Genomic DNA, 23,868 nt, shown 5'->3' with positions numbered 1-23,868 from the left:
TGCTGTTAGCATTAGCATGCTGCTGTTAGCATTAGCATTCTGCTGTTAGCACTAGGATGCTGCCGTTAGCATTAGCATACTGTTGCTAGCCGCAGCATTTTGCACGGCGATCAAAAATACAAGTGTGGGGGTCAAAACTCATTCTGAGCTTCAAAATGACTTACAGCATGTCCATATTCACTGAGGTTTAGTGAAACTAACTTTAGTCAAACTTGTAGCAAAACAACTTTCATTGTGATATTTCTCTGTTCCCTTGAGGAAGTCGTGGGAGGATTCAAAGCCCTGGCTTTTATCGGCGCTAGATTGGCCGATAGCCGATATTGTAAAATAAACAAATATCAGCCCGATATATCGGTCAACTTCAAGTTAAAATGACTTATCGGGTGGTTTTGATCATAATTTCATCTTTTTGGTGATGTAATGCTTATTCAACAACAATTCGGGAGGAAAAGACTATTTTTAATTATAAGTAGTATTTGGGTCATGGCTTGTTATGCCAGTGTGATTGTACGCCACACCAGTTGAGAACCACTGCCCTAAAGTACAAAGCTACTCAAGAAAACGTTGATCCTCGTGCACATGCTGTGTTGTGTGAAAACAGCTTTTTTTTCTCGCTTTTGCCTGTACATTTAGTGAGCAGAGCTGTACTTAACTTTTCATCTGGAGCTCTTGCTGTACAAAACAAAATATCCTGCGGCTGCAAATTACCGCAATTATGTATAATTTGGCGAAGAGGCCGCGAGCTACCTGCACTGTTCCATTTGGCTTATAATGACAGTAAACAGAGGCTGCATTAGTGACTAGAAGGGAATCAAAAAAAAGTTAACATACGTCTACTGTACAGTGCAGACGTATGGAGTAAGCTTTAAATTTGACAAAAATAGTGTTTATCATTGTTTGCTAGGGTCGGAAGATGTGGTCAATCATGGACCTATGGATTTCACACAGGTTTTCCTGTTAGAGGCGCCATTCTGATGCATTTTAACCCCTGACTTGAGACCCATGCACAGAGTACACGTCATTAAAGGCTCTTTCACAAATTGTTGCTTTTTGTCGTCTGTCTCGTCTTTCCTTTTAGATTTTATCACAATAAATCATGACGATTGACGGGTGCTCCAGTGGGATGTACTTACTGTGTGACCTTGCTGTGGAGTTGTCAGGTTTTGTGAAGAGAGGGAAAAATCCATTGGGGAAGATATCCTCTGGAGGGAATTCCTCTGCAGGTTCAAGTGTTGAGTCATCTACAACACAGTGGCAGTAACAGTGAGTAAAAGCAAAACTAAGTTTGGGGATTACAAGGAAAACTGTAAATCTAATACATGGGAAAGTGTAGGAGGTTCTATGGAGTTTACAAACGAATGCGTTCATTGGATGTGATTGAGTAATAGCAGCCTGTTGTTTTGGTGACACCAGGGTTTCCGCTGCTTTGACCAACCCGCCTGAATCTTGGCCGCAACTGTAAAATACCCTCAATAAAAAGCCTCTATCGCCAAGTTTACATATGTCGCAGTGAGTAGAAAGGGAACAAGATTCTGTGCGTAAATAAATTAATTTGGTGAGTTGGCCAGTGACATAATCAAAACTTATGTCGCTGTTTTCTGGCCGGCTGCTCCTCTCTCTCAACCTCCAACACTCCCAACCCCACACCACCACCATGCGAACTTCTGTTGACTTATAATACTGGTATTTTTTCATTAAACATAGAAATGAGGTGAAATTTCAATACTCAAAAGCAAATTTGATACGGGCAACTTGTAAGCAAAAAAAACCTGTATAAGAAAAATGGCTGTACAATGTCATTATTGCTCTTAATATCATTTAAGGTATTCATTTCAGCACTAGGGCCTGACCGATGGATTGTTGGGGTCCAATATACCAATATGAAGGGGGTTGGTGTAGCTGATTGACTTTGTCTGTTGACATCACCCTGCCCAAGGACTGAAGGTGGAAATATCCAATACAAAAAACGGTAAGTCCCTATCTCTGATGGTTCCGAAATTACACACAAATGTCTACAAGTCTACAGTGACCAATTTTCTCCGCAATGTTTCTTCGCTCCCCTGAGGCCTTGGAAGTTGTGATTTTCAAGCTCTGACTGGGCCGAGTCTGTAGTGAAGATCCCGCCCGTATGCCCTTTTTAGGAACATGCTTCCCCAGAGCTGGGGAGGGGGAGTCTGTAAATCCGTCATGACTTCCCCCACGACCGTAGTCATTATGGTAAACGGGGAGGAGTGAGCAGAAGCTGTCCATTTATATATACAGTCTATGTTCTGGAGATATCGGTCTAAAATACCTTATACTGGCCCGATATATCGGCTGGATAATACATCGGGCCCATTCAGCGCAATTCATTTGATCACTTTAATGCTTTTTAATGCATAGCGGACACATTTTACATCAGGGTACTATAATAAATGCCAACATACAAATGAGATGCATAATCAGCTTAGCACTGACCTTCCCAGGGCTGCACAAACACCGGGGCGCTCCACTCGCTCCACTGGGACCACTGGTTGACCTCGTCCCGGGCTCTCACCTCCACCTGGTGGACATGTCCCGCCAGAGCATCGAATATGACGATTGGACTCTCCTCCGAGAACAACTGAAGGACACCAACAGCAGTGAACTTTACATGGAGTCCCACAGAAACGCCACACCAACACTTTTTTTTATTGCTTTTGGCCTGAACCTGCTGTCACATTTGCCCAACTAAAAGTGAAGCTTAGAAGGTGCTGACAGAGTTTGATGAACTGCTGAGGAGAATGTGCCCAGACTAAGCAGAAAGGAACTTCTGCTGATTCCACAGTACTGTATGTATCAAAAACACTATTCAGAAATCAAATGTTTTTCAGTGCTGTTGTTCATACCTCTGACCAGTATGAGGATTCCTGAGGCCTGTATCGTATGTGAAAGATGAGAGGGAATGCGATGTCGAGAGGCCACGAGGAGGGGATGCTCCAGGAGACCTGCAGCCTGGTGGGATGTCCTTCTAATGCGTCCACCACCACAGACTCCGGAGGGTTTGGTTTTACTGACAAAAGACATATGGATAGACAACAACTTATTTACCCTTTATTGGCCCAGTAAACATTTTTGCCTTGATGCACCCCCTTTAGTTGCATATTGACTATCTGGGTTGACCATACAAAACATCAGCAAATCATGACACAATAGAAACTTCGTGCATCAGGCTTATTTTCTAGCAAACTACTACTTTTACAACATATTTTTAAGAGAATGTGACCCTACAAAAAAAGTAAAGGCCGTTTAATGCTCGATTAAAATGTTTCTTCTTCTTTTTTTTTTCTTCTTTTTTTTTTAAAGGTGGTTTATGTTACTAATATGACAAAACAGAGGTTAGGTAACTTTGTGTGAACGAGCAAGAAAAAAAAAGTGCTCAAGAAAGAGCGAAATAGTGCTATACTCATGATAGAGAGAGTCAAAACAAGACTTGAAAATATTGCTCAAGACAGAGCGAAATAGTGCTCAAGACAGAGAGTCAAAACAAGACTTAAAAATAGTGCTCAAGACAGAGCGAAATAGTGCTCAAGACAGAGCGAGTCAAAACAAGACTTAAAAATAGTGTCAGGACAGAGTGAAATAGTGCTCAAGACAGAGAGAGTCTAAACAAGACTTAAAAATATTGCTCAAGACAGAGCGAAATAGTGCTCAAGACAAAGAGTCAAAACAAGACTTAAAAATAGTGCTCAAGACAGAGAGAGTCAAAACAAGACTTAAAATAGTTCTCAAGACAGAGCGAATCTAAACAAGACTTAAAAATGCATATAACTGAAAGTATTTTATCTGCACTCTTGCCTCTTATTGTGATTGATTAATTCTATGTTGATGTTTTTATTGATTGTATTTGTTTTCTTATATTTATGCAACTGTGAAGCACTTTGAATTGCCTTGTGTATGAATTGTGCTCTAAAAAATAAACTTGCCTTGCCTTGCCTAATAGGAGTGACTTCAGAGTCTTAATTCATAGCAAGTGCAAGTGTTGTTTCCTTCCCGCTCCTGTGTCAGCTCTAACGTGGAGCGAATAGCATTTGTATTCCATCAAGTGGCCTGGGTCGCGTTGGAAAAAACCTGTGCTGTCGTGAAAAATCAGATCCAGGTCGCATGGGAGCAGAAAATATCAGATTTGGATGACTTTGGCCTGCAGTCTGAAAGTATGTCAGGACCATCGCGAGACCTGAGCCAGTAACTGATGGAAACCAGTCAGACGAGGGGAAAACAGGCAAACTCCACAGAAAGACCCCACTAATCATATCAATGCATTTTTGTCCCTGTGTGAAGAAGGTAAGACACAACTACAAGGAAGGAAGGAAGGCCATAACAGATCAACATTATTGAACCAAAGGCCAAATACAATGTTATTCTTATGAAGTCCTTATGTGTCATGATTGATATTCCTTGAATTGTGCGAGAATGACTTATTTGGTCTTACAAACTACTGACTGGCTATTCATTGCGCAAAGGAATTATAATCCAAACAATCAGCGTCACTGAGGAGACTCCTGTGCTAACCAAAATCCACATAGCCTATTGCTGCTTGCTATTGTCCGAGGTAATAAGTATATTCTATTTGTGGATCAGATTGATGATGAAAATGAAAAAAAGCACTGATCTTACATAGTTCATACATCTTGAAGACCAGCCGAGTGGTCTGGCTGCCCAGGGCGTTGGTCTCCGTGACTCGAAGGAAGTGGGTAGCCTGCCAGAACCCAGGCTGATCGATGTCACAGTGCTTTCCTGATGCATCCACCACGCAAGGCTTCCAGCTATCCTCCTCCGCCCTCTTACCCCTGAAAACAGACGATCAAGGGTTAACTCAGTGACGACTGTGGAAAAGTCTAAAAAGAAAGGATCTGCCTATTGTGCATGCTTCAGGTTGATGGGGAAAACTGCAAAAAAAAAAAAGCCTCTAACTCAAGTAGCAAAATGCAGAGGCCTTACCGATAGGAGGCATTGTACACAGCAGGTAGATATGTGTCCACAGAGTCGGCCCAGGAGCAGCGGGCCTGCGTGTGATTGGGCACCCGACAGGAAATACTCAGCGGCCCTGGAGCATCTAGGAAGCAGAAGCCAGTGTAAAGTTACTTCAGGGTCAAAGACAGAAGGAAGGAGTTTTCGTGTGTTATTAGCTCCCTGCATTCAAGTGAACAACCTTTGTCCCATTGGCCCTATCATTAAGACAACATTCTGTGGAATGTCACATGTGATGGAAAATCCCCCTCGATCGTGATTGGGTAGTGTGCCCTGTCCCCAAATAGGAAGCACATTTCCTGTTGGAACAGTGAGAGGAAGCGTAGTGGACAGCCAAGTTCATTACCTTCTGAGAAACACATTTCACTGGTTAAATAATACGACTTTAAACATAGAGGAAAAAACGAAGGGCTGTTGCAGGGCTGGGGCGATGTGAAGATAATGGTAATATCTCGCACTCACAGGAGAAGATTCGTGATCAAATTGTAATCTGGGAACCAAGAAAATTGTGATGTGAGTTTTTTAGCATCTTGCCCACACCTAGTCTGGAGCCCATAAATACAACTATTAGATTATAAAAGGTGCAAAAAACACCATTTATTTGGCACCGCGCAGCGTAGTTTACGTCAGGATGAAAACGTAGCTGTGATGAGCTAAAAAACATGACAAGAATCTTCCTCGACGGGACGAAAATGCGAGAAAGTGGTTCGTCAGACTTGAGCGCGGAGCCACCCGGAGCCGCCGACTGAAAGTCACACGGGCCGTCAGGTACTTTATGAGGCGGTGCTTGGAGTGAAAAGACTCAGAACGTCACAATCACTTGCGCCCTTTAAATTCTAAGCCAGACGTGAGAAATTGTCGTTTTTTTTGGACGATGGGTCTCTACTCACAGCCCAGCCTGAGGGTGAGGGAATGCACGAGGAGGCCCTGGTGGTCGTAGCAGCTGTAGTCGCCCTGGGCGGAGTGGTCCGTCTGCAGGAGGATCAGGCTTCCGTTGGAGGTCACTTGGTGCAATGGCAACGCTGAGCTGTGGTTAAGATGCCACACCACAGGCGTCCTGCCGGGGAACAAGGATGTCAACAATTAGTCTGTAACCTACAAAGCCTTGAGTTTCCTCAGGACCTTTGATAATGTGTACACAAACATTCAGGTCTCGTCCTTCCACAGGTCACTGAAGTACATTCTAATGGTTAAATACTGTGATTTCTATCCGTTCTCTCGCATTCACACTCACAAACACTCTCATACACACACCAGAGCATCATTATTAGTATTAAGAGAGTGCTGCAAAGTATTTCTGTCACTTCCATTCCTGATAAACAAACACATTCAAAGGGGATGCGCTACAGGAGCTTGTCCATATACACATTTCTGAGTGCTAGCATTTGTAGTGGCATACCTGACTGGTGACTTCCCACATGCCAGCGTCACATTGGACTTCAAGTGGCCAAACTGCAGACCCGGCACTGCGAACACGCACATTAAGGCAAGCATTAAAACACAACTATGCAGAGATCGTGAAACATCCGCTCAATCACACATAGCGCACGTCGGCATTAACGTGATTTAAGCTCCGCCGTTTACAATAGTATCAACAGTGTGTGACAATAACATGGCCATACATGGTTAGGGACCGGTGGGCTGAGGGCTACGAAGGCTTTGGCTTGCAGAAGAAAGCCACTGTATGAATGGTTTGTTTTTCTGTGAGTTTATTACGGCTATTAACGTATAAGTCAATATGAGTCATCTACAACTGCCTTAATCTTTACACCCAAGCCACAAACATATACAATGGATGCTTTCCATGTGCTTATGTCTGTACAATGACGTTTGTTCCCACCAAGACCTCACAATGTATGTTAACTAAAGCAGGTTATTGCATTTATTTTTTTTGTTAGGTGTTTGGGATCATTTCAAATACATCTTGCGCTGCAGGTGTATTTTTTTTTACTCATTAATTGTACGTGACAGTAAATACTACACTGACAGAAAAGACAAAGGGACAGAGGGATATTGTTCATCCAATTACACAATGGAGATTTTTTTTTTTTCACTCAGACTTAGCTGTAAATACTGTTTAAGTGGCGCTAGCCTGTTGTGAGCTTTGCCCGTTAGCCACCTAGCGTTTTCTTCGTGATTCCATTAGTGTGTATTGGTGGCTCCGACCCGGAGGCAGGGAAAATGCAATTGTGGTTTTCTGGCCAGAGACACCAGGGGGAGAGGAAAGATCCCCCCCAATCATCCCATTAACACTTGTTTTACCCCCAGAGTGAGGATTTATTATGGTAAACAAGCTACTTAGCACTGCTTTAATTACAGTAAAAGCAAACAGTGCAGATAAAATAGTTTCAGTTATCATATATGTTTTCAGCCTGGAATTAAACATTGTTAAAGTTGAGGCCGGTCTCACATCTTCATGAAGACTCTTCCAGATTTTACCTGCATGAAACTAAAACATGGGTCATACGGCTCTAACATGTCAGAGATGTACTTCGGTGCTAGACCATGAAGAGACTCGTACACAAGCGTTCTATTCTCTGAGTGAGAGAATAGAACGCGGTTAATCCCTTCGGTTAATCCCTTCATGTAATCAACAATAATTAACCTCTTACCACCCGCCTTCATGAGCGCAATTTCTCCATGCTTTTGTCGAGAAGATTTTAGATTTGGATAATGCCAAACTGAAGAAACCGTTCAGGATTTTTGACATAGGGCCTCATTTCCAAGTTATCCAGAGTGTTGTTGGTACCTGGAGATATTTTTTTTTGTAATTCATACAGTTCTTATGTTTGAAGAGTTTCGTGGCGCTAGGCTAATGCAAGGCTAGCGCATTTCTACGATGTCAGCTAGCCTGCACTAAAAACTTATAGCGCTAGACTAATCATATTAAAGTCTGTGTCGATAGAATAATTTGAACCATTTTGCATTTAAAAGACCTTATATTTGAGCAGCATCAGCTTCATGGTTGTATAAGCTACGCAGCGGCGGAGTGATCTGCTAGAAAATAGTCCCTCAAAATGTGATCATTCATATGATGCAAAGTCAGTTATATTCCAAAAAATATTCTGTGGACACATTTATATGGTTAGTCTGGTGTTATAATTGATTTGCCTCAGGTGCACTGTGGAGCGGGTCAGACTGTTTTTAATGCAGGCTAGCTGATACTGTAGAAATGCGCTCGCCTTGCATTAGCCTAGCGCAACGTAACTCTTCATACATAAGAACTGCATGAATTACAAAAAAAATATCTCCAGAAATCAGCACCACTCTGGATAACTAGGAAATGAGGCCCTATGTCAAAAATCCTGAAATATCCCTTTAAGAGGTTCATTGTTATGCTATCTGGGAGCGATGCAGCACCGTCTGAGTGCAAATAAACACAATTGAGCAACTGTTTACATTATACACACCAATAAGATATATATTTTTAGTTAAAAATCCAACTTTTGTGATTTATTTTTTTTACTATGATGATGGTGATTTATCTAATCAATAAATGTTTGATAGGGCTGCCAATTCATCGATGGAAGAAACAGAGCAAAATGCGCATTCCTATTGAAGGGTCTTGTCTTTTCCATTAAAGCTGCAAGTGCTCTAATCACGAGGGCTGTGTTAGAACGAGCGAACGGCACAAAAGCCAGGTTTAAGCAAGCAGACTTTGTGGCTCCGCAGAGAACAATGCACAATGCTCTCCAGCAGCAGCCTGGGCCTCGCCGAGTATCCCTGCAGAGCGCGCACATGCACGCAACAGGTTAAATCGGGTAAGTTTCCTCCAACACCACCGGACTGAACGATTTCCCCAGAACCGTGACCCGATGACACAGGACACAGATGTATTCCCCCCGCTGTCGGGCAAAATGAAAAATCCGTCCTGGGGATTTGAAGCGGCGCACTGTATAACAAAGTAAATATTTGCAGTTAGGCCTAATTTACCGAGCTGATACTCTATCTGCGCGGTCCGAGTGTGCCGCTCTGTGCACATGTGTTTAGCTTGGCTCCGCGGTGCTTAAAGGCTGGCATTTGCCTTCGACTTCGAGTGGAAAAACATGAGCCGCGCTGCCAGCCTGCCACGCACACTCCTCCTTCATTAATTTGCAATCACACAGGCATGCACGCCGCTGCTGACTAGGAGAACCTCGGACTTATCTTCACGCAAAATCCCTTTCTCCCGGACGCACCGAGCCCAACATTTAAACGCATTGTGCTTTGAACTTTTTGAACTTTAAACCGTTTCGTACAATGATTTCCGGCCTGCTTTTATTGTCGTCCTGCACGGGGCATTTCCTTCTCAAAGATCAAAACACTCCACCAGCTGATGAGGTGGTGCACTCACTCCTCCTGGAAGAGCTCCATAAACACCATCTAATATTGTCAACACGCAAATTGTCTCTATTACATGCAGCAGCTACTGTTTTTAGCCCTATTAAAAGGCACACTGCGCAACATTTAGGATCATGCTATTGCCAGCAGTACAAAAAATGCCCCTAAAGACCAGCTCTAAACACAGTAAATGCTAGTTTTGCAGTGGAGAATCAAAGAATGAGAGAACCTAACCTATTTAAATCTATAATATGTGGCTGCCTTTAGTCAGTATCTCCATGGAGACGAGCTGGAGACGTCCCCTCACTTTTTCAACATATTTTTGTATTAAAAGGATGCAGGGATGCACCAGTCGGAGCCGATACTGGAAAAAAAAACAATGTTGGGTATCGGCAACGAATATCCGATTCTGAACCGATACCAGATTTGGCTCTCAACGCCTTAACGCTGTATCCCCGTGGGCAGCATGGTGGTACAGTGGTTAGCGCTCATGCTTCACAGCTTGAAGGTCCCGATTCCCACCACTAAAAACATGTACAATAGGCCAGGATGAGTGTGTGTGAGAGTGCGCATGGGGGACGACGGATGGAAATTAGCCCAGGGTTACAATCCGGTGTTGATTGCCGCGCAAGCAACAACATGCTAAAACTAGTGGGTGCATGCTAATGCTAACGAAAACTAATCAAGGCAGGGTCAGAAACTATGATAGAAATACCTAAAAAAGCCTAATACAATAGAAACACCACTGCTAAAGCTACGTGTTTGAATTTTCCATCCATCCATCCATCCATCCATCCATCCATCCATCCATCTTCTTCCACTTGTCCGTTGCCGGGTCGTGGGGGCCGTCCGAGCTTCCCAAATCACACTGCACCAGCCCCTATGGCTCCTTCTGCAGGTGGTGGGTCCACGGGAGGACGGCCTCACGATGAACCGGGCCTGTTGGTCTCTCATAAGGGGCTTCTGAACCGCTCTTTGTCTGACCCATCACCTAGGACCTGTTTGCCATGGGAGACCCTACCAGGGGCACGAAGCCCCCGGCAACATAGCTCCTAGGATCATTCGGGCGCTCAAACCCCTCCACCACGTTAAGGTGGCGGTTCCAGGAGAGGTGTTTGTATTTTTGTTTAAGAAATATCTGATCGAACATGTAGTGATCAGATCACGTCATGTGAGTTGTTTGTATTAATGTAACCTAAAGCCTGTCATATACCCAGGGTATTTAGTGTAGAAAAGTCCAGTGATCCTTCTTGATGTTTATCCAAGAGTTTATGAAAAGGTAATTGAATTGATAACTGATCTGTAACATCATGACAATAAAATATGACTTAAGTGATCTTAAAATAGAGAAAAGAGTCAATTACATTTTTCACTCAGAGAAAGTCACTTTTCAGAAAGTCTCTTGGCACCGGTAAATATCGGATATTGACAGATACTTAATACCCGGTATTGGCATCGAATCAAAAAAGCTGGATCGGCGCATCTCTAATTAAAATAGTTGCTATTATAGAGCAGTGAAGCATTACTAGTTTGTAAAATGACTAAATTACAAACTCGGCACGCAGGCGGATGAGGAAATGAGAATGTTATGATTTGATTTGCCCTAATACTTTATTTAGAGGATGATTTTCTGTTGCAATAACCTCACATGCCCCGGAGACCAACTACAGTAATCCTTAATCAAATTTTACACAGAAGGACCTTTGGCCAGGGCATGTCAATACTTGGCTTTCACCGAAACATAAACTGTGCTTTTTGGACAGTTTTTCAGCCCTGCCAAAAGAAACAGCTCAAATGAGCGGCTCTGGCTTCACTGAGATTTTAAATGAAGAAATAGTTCATGTGCATGGAAAGCAGTTTTAAATGCAACAGTTTGTGATTGAGGGTTTTTTATGTTCATTAAATGTAATACTTAATAGTCATGCAGCCTGTTATTTTGGTAAGGGAATGTGTCCAATAGCATGGTAATCCAACAAGTATTTAGAGCTGAATTATGGCGGATGCTTTACTGGAAAAGCAATTAGTCAAATACATGGAATGAATGCATGAAAAAAAAAAAGATCATTGAATCACATAAAAAAACATTCTTCATTCTTTTTTAATATTTGATAGAGACACATTTCTTTTGTACTTCTACAGAAATCGGACTTTCTCATTGCTTGATGATCATAAGGGGAATAAAACCTCGGCTGACATCTCATTCCATGAAGTCTCCATAGTTCCCAAGAAACCTAACAGTGAGTAAAGCCGTTTCCGAAACATAACCGAACAGATTTGCAGACAATGCTGTGAAAAATGCAAGTGTGAGCAAGACATATTCACTTTCAACTAAACCATGTTTTTATCCAATATCAACAAACGCGAGTTTTGGTTTTAGTTGACATCAGCCTGCCGAGGGACTACAGGTGGAAATGAGCACTTTAGTTATAACTTGGCATAATTGGTCTCTTCTGCTTGAGGTTGATGTATACACTGTTCCAAATGAATAAATAAATGCATACATTACAATACATTACAATGCTCTATATCAGGGGTGCCCAAAGTGGGGGCCCGCCGAAACAATTCTGTTGGCCCGCCAAAGAGTGACCTACTTTTGCGCTGCATGTGGTTAATACTAACGCTCTTCCATTCATTCTCAATGGTAAATATGGATGCAGTACACTTTTTGACCACATGTGTCAAATTGGGGGCGCTGTTTCACTCCTTTCGCAAAGTTAAGGAAACACTGTTGTGGTGTCTTGGTAGTTATCAATGACAGAGCGTTGTAGCATCAACTTTCACAGTTTTCCAACTTTTATTGCAAAGGTTGTTGACCTCAACAACAGTATATGTTAAAAATTGATTTATAAAAGAAAAATAATCTAATGTGGCATTTTCTTTGAGTTTACGAATGAGGTAAAGTCACTGTGGGTTCTGAAGATACAGGTGTTTTTTTTTTGCACACAACTAGGCTTTTGCCATAGTTACCATTTGTTTTAATATAGCATGTTATTTGCATATATAGAATCAAATGTGGGCCATCGAAAAAATAAAAAGTAAATAAAATAAAGTAACTTTATAATTTGCAGTTACATGTGTTTTTCGTGCTTGACATTGCCGTGTTTGGCTCGCGACTCACAGGCACTTTTTCCTTTTGGCCCTCGGAGACTAAACGTTTGGGCACCCCTGGTCTATACATTTTCAGCTGAAGGTTTTAATGTTTACAAGTAGGGCTGGGTGTTGCCAACAACTTCACGATACGATACGTTTCCCGATACAGAGTTCACGATACAATATCACGATTCAAGCTCATCTCGACGTGTCCATAATACAAGATACAGTATATCTCGGTTAAAAAAAAAATAGGATCTTATATAACCTATAAGATCCTTGGAGGTTGGACGTTGTGAGACCATGGTTAAACATATTAGCGTATCACGATACATGGCCGATACGATATATTGAGCAGAGAGCCCTAGTGAATTACTGTACAGTACATTTTTCATTTCTCAAACATCTGCTACTGATTTCATAACTGGACATTACAACAAAAACAGTCGCATTGTGCCACGATATTTTTCAACTTTTATTTTGTTTTTGTTTAACTCACTGCACTGTTAAGAGTTGGCGAGCCTCAAAGCGTGTATTCATGTTTTATTAGCAACGAGGAACACTATTCCCCCCCCCAAAAACCCACAGCGTTCCACACATATCTGGTTTGTTGTGCCTCGGGGCCTCGACACATACAGCACATAGTCCCCCCCCCCCCCCCCACACGCCCGTACTAAATAATATGCACATACGCTGCCTAACTCACACGCGTGGCTATAAGTTTCTCCTGACGCTGAATCTTGAAACCTTCAAACTGCAAGCTGGACGAAACCAAGTACTCTCCAAACAATAAAAAACGGGCCACGGAGCGACTGCAAGCTGGAATGAATGCAGATGGAAAACTCTTGACGGCGCTACCTGCAGGGAGCCATACGCTGCTGCGGTGATTAATTCAGATGATTTTAGCAAGTGAGAAAATAAAAACGTCAAGGGGAGTAGAGCCTTTTTCTTTTTTTCATGTGAGGCCCATTAGCACTTAAATCTCGACTCTGAACGAAAGTAGAACGGGGGGGGGGGAAGCCATAGAAAGAAGGAAAAGAAGGGGAGTAAAAAAGTCTGAAAATGAACAATGACAAGTTTGAACAAGACTATAGGCTCTCTGCTTGGAAAAAATAAGTCAGCGTTTTTATGGTGCGTCCCGGAATGAATAATGGAAAAACGTCTACACCGCGGCCATGCTGCTCCACTGCAGTAGCGTTGGCTCATGCAAAGGCACTTGGAGCTGAGATAAGTCGGAGGGAAAAACAGAAATAGTGCACAAAGGAATCCACGGCTGATGTTAAACAGGCTTTTTGTTCTTTTTTTTTTTGCATGTGAAGAGTTTGGCGCGACTGAGGATGCCGGAGTGTTCAGTAGGTGTGGTGTTGCTGGGTACAGAAGATATGAATTGAATGTTGATCTTTTTGTTTTTCTTGTCGTAGCACTAGTATAAATGTAGCTCTGAGAGATCTTTGTAGATCTTCCACCACACGTCCAGGGCTCCTTTATGTTGATTTTGTACAATATGGAACGTAACTGTGACCAAATTAAAGTTGGATCTGGTTCGCTCTGTCCCTCCTCTTCACCTGTGTCAGTAAATACAGTCATGTGTCAAGTGTAGACTTTAAAAAATGTTTCAATCAGCCACAGATGAGTGTTTTAACCTGTTACTTGCCACTCCCCCTGACCCTGTAGGGTTAGGTTAAGGTTTAAGGTCGGTTTAGGGTTATGATAAGGAACGGCATATGTGATGGAAGTTGTGTTTCACTCACAGATCTTACACTTTTGGAAACTAGAAGGTCTTGGCTTTCAAATGAGGTATCACGCTTGCATATAGGTTGTAAGCTCTCCAGTCAATATGCTTTGAATATGCATACTTGCTAACCCTAGCTCGAACCCCAAACCTAACCCTAGGCGGGCAGAAAACATATGACAGGTTTATGGCTTATTTAGATGGATAACATGATTGAAGTAATAATTATAATTGTATTTCAGGAAAGCAGCAATTTAATGAGGAAATGTTGGGCAGAAAAGTTATTTTTCTATTTGAATTTTAAGCTACTAACAGGAAGTGACATAGATAGAGGTGAAGTTCCACAGCAGTTTGACTCACTCATTTCCCATTGACATATCATGGTTGCGCGGCAACATTTTAAAATTGTTTGCCTCTATAAACGTCACGAAAAATGGTCAAACTAAAGAAAGATGGGTATTTAGTTTTTTTGGTTGCAAAATCTTAAACATAATTGTTTTAACGATGTTTCAGCAAAAAATTGTGTCTGATGTATCATACTGTATGCACTTTAAAGGTGCATTATGCAACTTTTTATATGAAAAAAAAAGTTGATATTTGTGCGTATTTGACCTTGTAGTGACCCAGCAGCTGTATGAGTGGTCAGCATGGCGCCTCTACTTTCAATCACTGTGGTCTCTACAACGCTCCAGGATTAATTGTTTTGTAGGTTTTCTGGAGAGAGGGTCCGTCATCAGTGAAAACCTTCCAAACAGTTGATCCTGGAGCGTCCTGGAGACCGCTGTGATGGAAAGTAAAGAAGGCCATGCTGACCACTCATACAACTGCTGGGTCACTACAAGGTCAAATATCAACTTTTTTTCCCACATAAAAAGTTGCATAATGCACCTTTAAGGCTCGACCCACTTTTATTCTCTGACTTTTAACCCTGCTCGAATTGTGCGGTCCTCTGTTATCTTTTATTTTGTGTTTTTACTCAATATGACTTGATTTCATGAAGTCATATTGATAGTTTATATATTATATCTGTTTTGAATGGCGTTATTGCAACTATAGTTTCATTTTCATTGTATTTTGGTTTTTCACTGACGTATTGGTTTTGTGTACTATTTCAGTACGTCCAGCACTTTGGATGAATACCTTGTTTGTAAAATGCCGCACCCTTTAACCGCTAGAGGCTACCATACATCGCTCATTCCCAAAACCTTATGAGCTGGTGTCTTTGTCTGTTGTCGACGTGTAGCATCTGTTACCTTCATCCCTTCCATTCTGAGCACGACTGGGAGCCAGCGACCATGACAAAAAGCAGATGACTGTCAGACACACAGGACTGGACCAAAGACCTGGCATCTGCAACGACAAGAACAGAGAGGACATGGGGTTCAATTACAGAAAACATGCCACACACGCCAACAACATGATCAACAAGTGGATTGCCATTAAGCACCCTTTGTCTAGTAAGTCATAATGATGCCTGGTACATCAAAGGAGATCCAAAAGAGACAACCTTTTATTGTCTGCTGTCATATTATATTTATCTGTAGAGCTTCTACTAAATCGAAGGCACATTGTCACGCAGGAAAAAAAATATGTTGAGGATTATGATGTATTTGTGCGCTGCCATAAAGCTCCAGCATCGTACTTTATTCAGGCTTTTTGAAGCACATGGACGCCTTATCATTTGCATTTTGTATTTTGTATTAGTAATCAAAGTTTAAAAGTGATTTTAGCATGTGCACACTCTAAAAAAGGCCAAAACATGAGGTGATGTCCCTCCCCTTACGACATTATCAGAGTTTTGGACAAGACATACAGCAAAAAAAATAAAAGTGTGTTATCTATGTGTGGGGTAAACAATAAAACATGGTTAAAATTACAACTTATGAAAAGTTGCAATCACAAGCCTTTTAGATCAAGCCCGCAGGCTGATGTCTCGTGCAAAAGGAATACGCTTTACTGCACCTTAAAAACTCTAAAAAAGGTGTTGCTTGGGGGAGTGTTGTAAACCTGTAAAAGTCTGGCACACTGCTGTTGATATTTTTATCCTGAGGGGGTCATACTGAAGCTGTGTCAGTAAACACTCACACCCCGAACAAGACTGTGATAAAGAACAATAGTTTGAGCAGGTACAGTCAGTGGAAGTCACACCTCTGTTCATAGAGGAATGTTATCTAAATGTCACCTTAATAAAGGACCATGTCTTTGCAGAGACGTGGGAATGACATGCGGACAGCTTCCATTAAACATATTGAATTTAGCATAATCTAAGTATGTTTGTGTGTCTGATTTGCAGATGAAAAGTACGTAAATAGTTCTCACTACACAAATATCTGTGGTATAATTATCAATATGAGCAATATACATATTAGATCTTGATATTTGATAGAAGAGAGTGAACATTTCAAGGGGGCCTGGAGAAGGAACTGGTGACTTTACAACACAATAAAGCTGTCAACAGCATTTACCAGACCGAACCAATACCAGGACTCATGAGCCCGACCCATAATCGAACCCACACTCTTTGTAACGCTTGATCTGGAGAGTGAGCCTCTATAATCTCCTACCTGTGGCTCTCACTGGACAGGCTCGAAGCACTGCTCCCTCCCTTCAGTCTCTCCCTATCTTCCTCCCTCGACGTCTTATAACAACGTATTTACATCCTTACGCTCACACCATTATTTATACATTCAGTCCACTGTGAGTTAAACACTGTCATCAGAGAGAGAATAACGGATGCTGGTCCCACGCTTCTGATGGGCTCTCCACACGGCAGAAACGTGATCAAAACACTGGAGCATGTTTCCCATCTATTGTAAAATAGTGATTTTTATTTTCCTAAAGTATTAAACTAGCATAAAGTTTAGAAGGGAAAGTGTGATTCATTTTGGAACACAGAAAACTAAAGATCAAGTTTGAAACATGGCTTCCATCTTGACCCTGGAACTGAATGTGAAAGTGTGACGCTTCTACACTGAATCATCACTGTTTTATTTGTTCAAGTTCTCAATGCCACACTGCAGACATTGCTCCTCCTGAGACTATGCACTGCTCTTGAATAGAAAGGACTGCTTTTCTGTATCACAAATTCAGTTTGGCATGAATCATCGAGTTGGAATGCATTCATTCACTGTCAGAGAAGGCTTTGACTGCTTTCAAAGGATGAAAAAACTAAACTAATAAACTAAGAACACCTCCAAGTGTGTGGGACACTGTGGATGATGTCAATACACAGTCAGTAAATCTAGCCATTGTTCAAAAACTTTGCCAAATGGGCTTCAAAAGTGCCACCTTAAATGGTCTGGTTTCTATTAATAATCAATATTAGAGGGCCTATACCTGATTTTTTGGATTGCAAACAATGAAAGGGGAAGCCACTAAATTAAATGATAGTTGTGGTCCAAACTCATTCGTAACTAGGGCTGCAACTAACGATTATTTCAGTAATCGACTAATCTACCGATATATTAGTACGATTAATCGATTAATTGCTTGGCTGTGAAAGGTGCATTTTTTCAAAAAAATGTTATCACATAGAGCTAAAGTGGCGGCACTTGAGGACATGTTGATGGAGTAAACTTACAGTAAAGGTTTGTGGGAGGCTATTTGTGCTTTCTTATTGGACGAGACAAAGACAGATATTTATGAAATTTACACTGTACAAAACACTGCAGACACTAACTTTAAAAACAAAGTAGGTTTTCATCCACATTACATAATTTTCATGTCTTTTTTGCTCTATTTTAGTCTGTGTTTACCAGAAAACGATTAATCGATTACTGAAATAGTTGACAACTATTTTAGTAATTGATTAGTTGTCGATTAATTGATTAGTTGTTTCAGCCCTATTCGTCACTTTTGTAAAGCATTTGTAGCATCCAAATCCTTTACAGGGACAAGTTTATCGGCACATTTCACAATTTGCAGAGTCCCTTTTCAGGTTCACTTTCACAAAAATGCTAGAAAAATAGCCTGAAAGTTCATAAAATTGATACAAATGTTTTATAATTTCATGCACAGTGTTTTCACCAGTAAATGTATGAGTTATTAATGTACTAAAGGAGGGCAAAATACATTTCATTCCCTTTCTAGAAGTAAAATCAGGTATAGTTCCTGATTTTCGGCTCGGGGTTGTTGCACACTCAGTGCTGCCAACTATTATCTAGAATCAAAAACAACAGATCAAATTTGAAGAAACATTTGGAGTTGCAGCATGGCACAGTCAAAGTCCCACCAGGGGACTCATGCAGGAGTAGGCATGGAGGTGTTGTCGAAGACACAGTTCAAAACCTTCATGGAAACTGCTTTTATTCATAAGGTGAACACGAGCCGCACATTGAACTGAATCAGATTCAAGTATTCACCTTATTCCGGAGGCTCGCGTGGGCGCCGCCATGAATTGTGCCCGCCCCTTTTCTCCTATGCGTTAACATAGGAGTGGAGATGTCCGCATAAAATCAGTCACTACACGAAAACAAAGCCGTTTTCAGGCCGCCCAGAGAAACGGTGCAGTGTTGACATGTTGGTGCAAATGAACATTGGCCATTTTACACAAATCAATCGACTAAACATCACATTGGAGCGGAGAATATTTTCCCTCGTTCTCCGTTAAAATGAACGGGCTTCGACCGGAAGTGTCTGGAAAACGAGGTGCCGAGACAACGCAAAAAGTGGCAAAAGTGGGCGGGGCGGAATAAGGTGAATAGTAGTAGCCTAATGTTGTGCTCTAGAGGTCGCCATACCCAAACTACGGTACCTTCATCTGGACAAAAGACGAAGCTCACCAAAGTTGGCAGCTGCTAAATGTAATTAATAAAGTAAGGCCTATCTAACTTACTTTCATCAAGTAATCAGTAAAGTAACTAAGTGAGTAATCAGTAATCAGATTCCTTTAATTGTGGCAACACTGTTCTTTACAAAAGCTTGAAAATAGTCATTCTGTTGATGTGTAGGTTAAGATCCAGAAGTAAGCTGGGAAACTGGAAAATACATACAATATTGCAAGGTCAAATAGATGTCCAAATGCTGACCCGTCCAGACCCGAAGTTTGGAAAAAAACGTTGGACCCAACCGTATTAACGCCCCCCAAACCACTCACAGCAATATTTACAATATCACTGTGCAGAAGGCTAATCAGTTTGACCCATCGCAATAGGCTGACATTAGCAACATGGCCTCTATTAAAGCCTAGTATAATAGCCTATTCATCACATCTATGAGTTCTGACCTTTTCAAAGTGTAACGTTCTGGAAAGGGTAAACTTGCAGTTCATTATGACTGAGGTGCTTATCCACTGCCATGCGGCCGCCTCCATCATTCATTTAGTGCTGCAACATGAATCACAATCTGATCGAAATTTCAGCGGACGACATCGGCAAATCCAAACGATAAATGCGTTTTTCCGCTGCTCTACTGGGTCTCATATGAAATGGATGTGATTCTTCATTATTCTTGCATTAGTTTAGTATTGCATAAGTCAGCCTTTGCCTTTGCAAGAAGCTATTCCCATTGGTGCCTTATGATCTCGCGCACAGATGCTACATTCACCACGACAGTACTACGCCTTCTCCAAGCAATTTCAAATACTTACCGTCTACGGTCCATGTTTACATTCCTTTCACCACAGTGCACCGTCCTTTCAGGCTGCTTGAAGGAAAACAATGAAAAAGCACCGCGCGATTCATCAGAAAATTCCAGGTGTTATCCCGTGGAAGTAGAAGTGCTTGTTGACTTAGTTGAGAGCTGCTGATTGGTGCGACATGGCCCAAGTTATCCCTTTTTTTAGACGATACCGGCACTTGAGTTGAGTCACACACTGGGGCCGTGGGACACCTCGCTTCGGCTTCACTGCGCAAATGCTGCTAAAGCGTTCAAGGTTCAGTAAACTGTCTCTGCCGGTTCTCCAGAGAAACAAGAGAAATTCCCGTTCTCCAAGCTACATCTCTCTCAGTCATCATGTTTTTTACGGTCTTTCCAACTCCATGCCAGCGTTTTAAAAAGTTGGGCCTTGCGAAATGTATTGGATTCATTGCTATAGCAGCTGAAACCCCTGCTACTTTAGTTTATTATCCTTAGAAATATTGTCACTATGCTATAACTCTGGAGTAAATTAGCCAAACAATCTTAGTAATATTATACTTTGAAGAACAGTTGACAAGTTTCAACCTTAATTCACGTCATTCATCGGCTGTAGTGTTTGTTATTATTCCTGTGGGGGGGGGGGGGGGGGGGAGGCCATTCTAAACACAAATATACGGGTTCTAGATGTCCTTCCTTGACATTTCGAAGCGGTGTTATTCCATGGAAGCTCAGTGCTAATCTGCCACTGGCCCTTGAGCGGCGTGTCCTCCTTCACACCGCAGTGTCAGTGAGCCTGTCGCGGGGATGTTACCTCTGCTGTGGTTCAACACTTTTGGCTTTTTCAACTTTGTGCGTCTGCAGTGCTCTGTGTGGATCGGCCCGTCGGTTCAAAAGTCTAAATCCTCAACTATTTCTGGCGGGGAGCCATAGTAGGAGACTATCCAGCCGACGCATTTGATCTTAAATAGTTGCAGATGGTTAAAAGCTAAGAATGGACTAGGGCTATTCTTGCAGGATTAAGGCAATTCGTTTTGGTTTTCTTGTTGTGCTCTTTATACATGAATACTAATACTTTGGAAAGGTTTTGTGTTCGATATGAATGTATATATACTTTTCATTGTACATAAGGAAAACGTAGGATCAATATGCTGGACAAAACCCATTTCCAGCTGCTTGATAAGTAATGTTCCAAGCACACAAATATGGCTCCAAAGATCAACCACAGGCAAACCATCATGCAAAGTGATTGTCTACTGATTGCTGCATTGCTAATCCTCAAAGGGGCTATTCAAGATGATACGCAAACAGGTGGATGAAATTTAGTCCCAGGCGCATGAACCTGCCATTAGCGCGAGTGCTGCTACAATAGAATCTGTCAGGTGCCTTTCCTTGCGCTAACATCAAGCAAACAGTGTCAAGGACCACTTCAGGCCTCTCGCATTTCTCCCTGATTGTCCGAGAGCGTTGTGTGGACACATGTGAGAGGGGCTAATTGTGCCGAGGCCTTTTCTCTGACTCAGCCCTGCAGCCGCATCGCTGCTTTAACTGCCAGAAGCATCAGACGAGGTGGGAGAACTTGTATTGATATTCAGAATTCACATTCAAGTCCCATACTCTGCTAAACTAACTTATTTGTGCACTTAAAAGCTTAAAAAAAAACATGCATGGAGTATTAAAATAAAAACACAGGCTGCCTGGAGACTCCTCCTTAAGGCCTCCGAACACAAAAGGATTACACGCCCCACTTTAAAACCAAAGTAATGCGGAAAATAAGCCGCTCATATATTTATTTCTTAGAGCAAGCTGATTAAAACAGCAGGAGAAACCATATGCTCTTGAAGAGAACCCAGTGTTTCCACGGCTTCTAATAATGAGGGAAAAGGTTACAGCCAACCAGAGGGAGCTCTTAAATTACACCTTCGAAGAACTTTTAAGAATCTCCCCAAACCAAAATACCAAAAGAACAGACTGAAGAAATCGCTGTTTATTTTTACAAGTAAAAAATCCATAGCCTACGATAAAAAAAAAGGGACTTCATAGTAAGATGGGGTTTGCGCGCTCTGGAGATGAGTAATGTGATCCCAAAGGGCCATCTTTCAGTTCTTTGTGGCCGCACAATCCCACAGACTGAGTCACTCCCACTTTGGCATGCTGCTGCACATTCAGACGGACAACTTTACGAGGGAAAGAGAGAGAGAGAGAGAGAGAGAGGGGGGGGGGACGAGAAAGGCAGGCCTCGGGACAAAAGGAGGAGAGCAATGGAGCATGTAGGTCTAAAATAAAAGAAACCATAGAGTGACAGCTCATGGATAGTAAGCAATGCTAAGACATACTTATTAGCATACGGAAACAAAAGCAATGTGAGTTGAGGAGAGTTACTGACTCGTGTTAACTTTGTCATGGGTGACGTCAACAGATCGACAGAAAAGACCATGTCCGCAATTAAGGCTTTTTAGGCTCAACGCATTGTTAATTTTGACAACATATTTTAGTTTAGTTTTAGTCTTTTGACTAAAATGTAATGTAATTTTAGTCGAGATTTAGTAGAAAAAATCGTTTAAATTTTAGTCTAGTTTTAGTCGACTAAAATTGCATGTCAATTTAGTCGACTAAATTCAAGACTAATTTAATGGACTTTGCATTGATAATATTCATTATAATCATATTTAATCTTGTTCCTCTGCTTCATGGAGCTGCTCCACATGAACAAAGCTCAGAGCTGATCCTTTAACAGAGGATTTACATGATCTGAGGCTCTTTCAAACTGTCAGTAGAAGTTTGGGTGATTTTAGTCTCTCCTTTTCATTTTTATTTAGTCTTATTTTAGTCGACTAAAATATCTGGACATTTTAGTCATAGTTTTAGTCTCATGAAAAACTTTTAATTTAGTTTTAGTCCAATTTTAGTCGTCAAAAATATCACTTTGACTAAAATTAAGACTATAATAAAAATAAAAAATATTTTAGTCCACGAAATTAACACTGGTTCAACGCATGGCAATCTGCTCAAACTATATGAAAGGTCTGCAAACTTTAGCATCAGGGCCATTTTCCCAGCACTAAATTCGTATTAGGGCTGCAACTAACAATTATTTTGTAATCGATTAATCTATCGATTATTTTCACGATTAATCGAGTAATCGCTCGGCTGTGAATGGTGTAGGAAAATTGTATTTTTTCAAAAAAAATTCTCACATAGAGCTTAAGTGGTGCTGCTTGAAGATGTGTTGATGGAGTAAAATAAAGAGACATGTTTGTTGGAGGCTCTATTCATGAAATTTACAATGGAAAACATTTACACAGAACCCAACTATATAAACAAAGTAGGTTTTCAGCAAAAATGTAAATTTTTTTGTCATTTTTGCTCCATTTGAGTCTGTGTGAAGCAGAAAACAATTAATCGATTACTCAAATAGTTGTCGACTATTTAAATAATCGATTAGTCGTTGATTAATCGATTAGTCGTTTCAGCCCTAATTCGTATCTGTTAAGAGATGATGTTTACTATGCTTACTATGTTTAATGGCTAGGAGAGTACTCCAGACTGAACCAAAATTACGCCAGTATGTAACCAGGACAAACCAGGATTTTATTGCACTTGCATCTTTTTCATTCCATGCAAACCCCTCAATGTCTCACACTGAGAGTCAAACAACAACCCATTTCTCTGCCCAGGTCCATAATAAAGCGTTTCAGGATGTCCTGCTCATAAACCAGTTACAAGTGATGTCACCAATTAAAAATTAACTTAAGATTGATGTTTAGTTTAGTTCACAGCCTGCCATCGCTCTTTCCTACTGTCGTTAGTTTGTGCATAGATTTGCCCAGCCCATTAGGGAAATGGTGCGTGGGTCCATAAAGATCCGGCTTAACATGACACACGGTGGGTGTGAGCCTGAGAAGTGTACTTTACCAAACAGATCAGGAGGTCATGAAAAGATCTATGTCCAGTCAGCGGGACAATCTCTATGACTTCAGTGTTTACTCTGGTCGCTATGGTATCCACTGGGCACCTCGCCTGTTTGACCTTATGGGCCGATAACAACACAACTGGCTGGGTGAGTTCCCATGTATCCTTAGGAACTCAAGTAGTGACTCAACTATTTTACATTTAAATAAGCTTTTTATCCAGATCACCATGAGGATGAGTCTTTTCTCCAA

General features: G+C 41.5%; 1 protein-coding gene across 2 annotated transcripts in view; it reads right to left on the bottom strand.

Annotated features, from left to right (window-relative positions):
* il11ra (interleukin 11 receptor subunit alpha) overlaps positions 1-23,868 on the bottom strand; it is a 146,245-nt gene that overhangs the window by 95,954 nt on the left and 26,423 nt on the right. For both annotated transcript variants that reach the window (XM_079582625.1, XM_079582624.1), the window contains exons 2-9: positions 15,385-15,481; positions 6,389-6,455; positions 5,880-6,046; positions 4,960-5,074; positions 4,636-4,808; positions 2,868-3,031; positions 2,458-2,602; positions 1,134-1,241 (exon numbers count right to left, since the gene is read on the bottom strand). In XM_079582625.1, the coding sequence (XP_079438751.1) occupies positions 1,134-1,241; positions 2,458-2,602; positions 2,868-3,031; positions 4,636-4,808; positions 4,960-5,074; positions 5,880-6,046; positions 6,389-6,455; positions 15,385-15,481 (1,036 nt within the window). The remainder of the gene's footprint in view (positions 1-1,133; positions 1,242-2,457; positions 2,603-2,867; positions 3,032-4,635; positions 4,809-4,959; positions 5,075-5,879; positions 6,047-6,388; positions 6,456-15,384; positions 15,482-23,868) is intronic.

The sequence above is a fragment of the Gobius niger genome (genome assembly GCF_951799975.1).
Source record: "Gobius niger genome assembly, chromosome: 2".
In the NCBI taxonomy this organism is placed as follows: Eukaryota; Metazoa; Chordata; class Actinopteri; order Gobiiformes; family Gobiidae; genus Gobius; species Gobius niger.
The sequence above is the reverse complement of the archived record's forward strand: the minus strand, read 5'-3'. Positions and strand labels throughout refer to the sequence as shown.